Source organism: Echinococcus granulosus (assembly GCF_000524195.1).
Source record: "Echinococcus granulosus chromosome Unknown EG_S00196, whole genome shotgun sequence".
NCBI lineage: Eukaryota > Metazoa > Platyhelminthes > Cestoda > Cyclophyllidea > Taeniidae > Echinococcus > Echinococcus granulosus.
The window spans coordinates 30,325-32,412 of NW_020170576.1; the positions used below are offsets into that span (position 1 = coordinate 30,325).

At 46.4% G+C, this 2,088-nt stretch overlaps 1 protein-coding gene across 1 annotated transcript in view; it reads left to right on the forward strand. All coding sequences in view use genetic code 11, as the record gives it.

Annotated features, from left to right (window-relative positions):
- The window catches only part of EGR_10172 (Heat shock cognate protein), a gene marked incomplete at both ends in the record, with an annotated part of 2,671 nt that extends 907 nt beyond the window's left edge, over window positions 1-1,764 (forward strand). The window contains 2 exons of the mRNA XM_024499421.1: window positions 422-996; window positions 1,321-1,764. Coding sequence (XP_024346160.1) covers window positions 422-996; window positions 1,321-1,764 — 1,019 coding nt within the window. The remainder of the gene's footprint in view (window positions 1-421; window positions 997-1,320) is intronic.
- Between the last annotated feature and the right edge of the window lie 324 nt (window positions 1,765-2,088).

Below are 2,088 nucleotides of genomic sequence, written 5' to 3' on the forward strand. Positions count from 1 at the left end.
GGAAAAACTAGAGATCAACAGTCATAATGCGATGGTTGTTGATTAAGTAATAATTCGTTTTTAGAAAAAGGATTGATGAACATTTAATTTCAAAATAAGCCAAGTATCAAGTTTACGCAAGTGGACTTCATGATAGGGGCGATTAAGTTACCTTGGGTGAGTAACGAGTGTTGCAGGATGTTCCAACATACATAATCAACATAGCCTGCGGCATCAGATGCAACAAATGAGTGGAAATGAAGGCGTCATGGAATTACCAGCTGTAGTTGTGGCAGTTACGCCTAAGTTGCGAGTATAGAATTCGGGGGGCACCGAAAGTGAATTTTGTGGTCTTCCTGAATGCCTCACTAATGGCCTATGCAGTAATATTTCGAATGTCGCCGATGTAGAATTTCGGATAATTGACTACTTTAATGTGCAGAAGGCTCATGTGGCGGAACAATCAGCCAGCGTCAGGCTACAATAGATGCAGGGAAAATAGCTGGCCTCAACGTGCTGCGTCTCATCAACGAGCCGACTGCAGCTGCCATCGCATACGCCATGGACACGAGGAGCGACAGGCAACGCAATGTTCTCATCTTCGATTGGGGTGGTGCCACCTTCAATGTGTCCATTCTGTCCATCAGAGATGGGAAGTTTGAGGTGAGGGCGGTTGGAGGTGATACGCATCTGGGTGGTGAGGACGTTTATTCTCGACTGCTCGATTACTGTGTGGGCACGTTTAAGCGAAAGTTCGAGGGCAAGTACTTGACTACCGACATGAAGGGCATCGGTTGTCTAAGAAAGGCATATGAAGTGGCAAAGAAGCTGAGTTCTGTTGAGTTTACCAATATGGAAGTAGAATCGTTAATCGAGGGCATCGATTTCAGTGTGACCCTCGCACGAACCCGATTCGAACACTTGTGCTCAGACCTCTTTGATGGGACGATGAATGCTGTGAAGATGGCGCTGGTTGATGCGGAATTGGACAAGGCTGACATCCATGAGATATTATTAGTGGGTGGATGAACACGCATTACGATGGTGGAGAAGATGTTGCAGGACTTCTTCAATGGTAGGGAATGAACAAGGTCCGTCAACCCAGACGAGGTGGTGGCGTACGGCGCTACATTGCTGGCGGCCAATATGACTGGTGACAAGTCGAAGGCTGTGAGGGATTTAATTTTGCTGGAGGTGACACCACTCTCACTGGGCGTGATGAATGCAGATGGCACGATGGCAACGGTGATAAAGCGTAACACACGAATTCCGACAAAGCAGACCTGTGCACGCGTAACTGTCAGTGATAATCAAACACATGTGAGTTTTAAAATTTTTGAGGGCGAACGGACGAAGACGAGTGACAACTACTTCTTGGGCGAGTTTCATTTGACGGGTTTTCCAGCGGTGCGGCGTGGTGAGATTGAGTTTAAGATGCCATTTGAAATTGACGCAAATGGCATTCTCCATGTTTCGGCGGTGGAAAAGTCGACGGAGAAGCAGAAAAGCATCACCATCACCGACTACAAGTGTCGTCTGTCAAAGAGGGAGATAGAACGAAAGCCGTTAGATGCGGAGAAGTTTAAGCAGGATGAAGAGAAGGAGAGGAGTAGGGTGGCGGCCATGAATGTGATGGTGGACTGCATCTACAGCATGGAGAGGAAAATGGAGAAGGAAGAGATGAAGCAGAAGATATCGGAAGAGTGTCGACAAAACATACTCTCGGGGTGTGAGGAAACGATTGAGTGGACAAAAACGGAGAAAGAGGCCAGAAAGGAGGACTAGGGAGAAATGCGCAAGAAGTTTGAGAGCGCATGCATCTCTAATGTTGTATCTGAAAAACTGAGTTCGTAAAAGCAGAGCTACAAAGGATGAAATGAGGAGAGTCGCAAATGAAATCATCTCATTTTATGTGACCCTGAAAAACACGGCACTGTAAAATTGTAGATGCTCTTGTTTACCCCTGACTGCAACCTCCTGTGTATTCTAAATCGCTTTGTCATCTGACGAAAACGTACATCAGGGTTCATGAAAGCCTCCGTGCACCAGGCTTACTATTTTTTTACCCACTCACATCTAACCCACCTCACTCCCTTACACATTCATTCA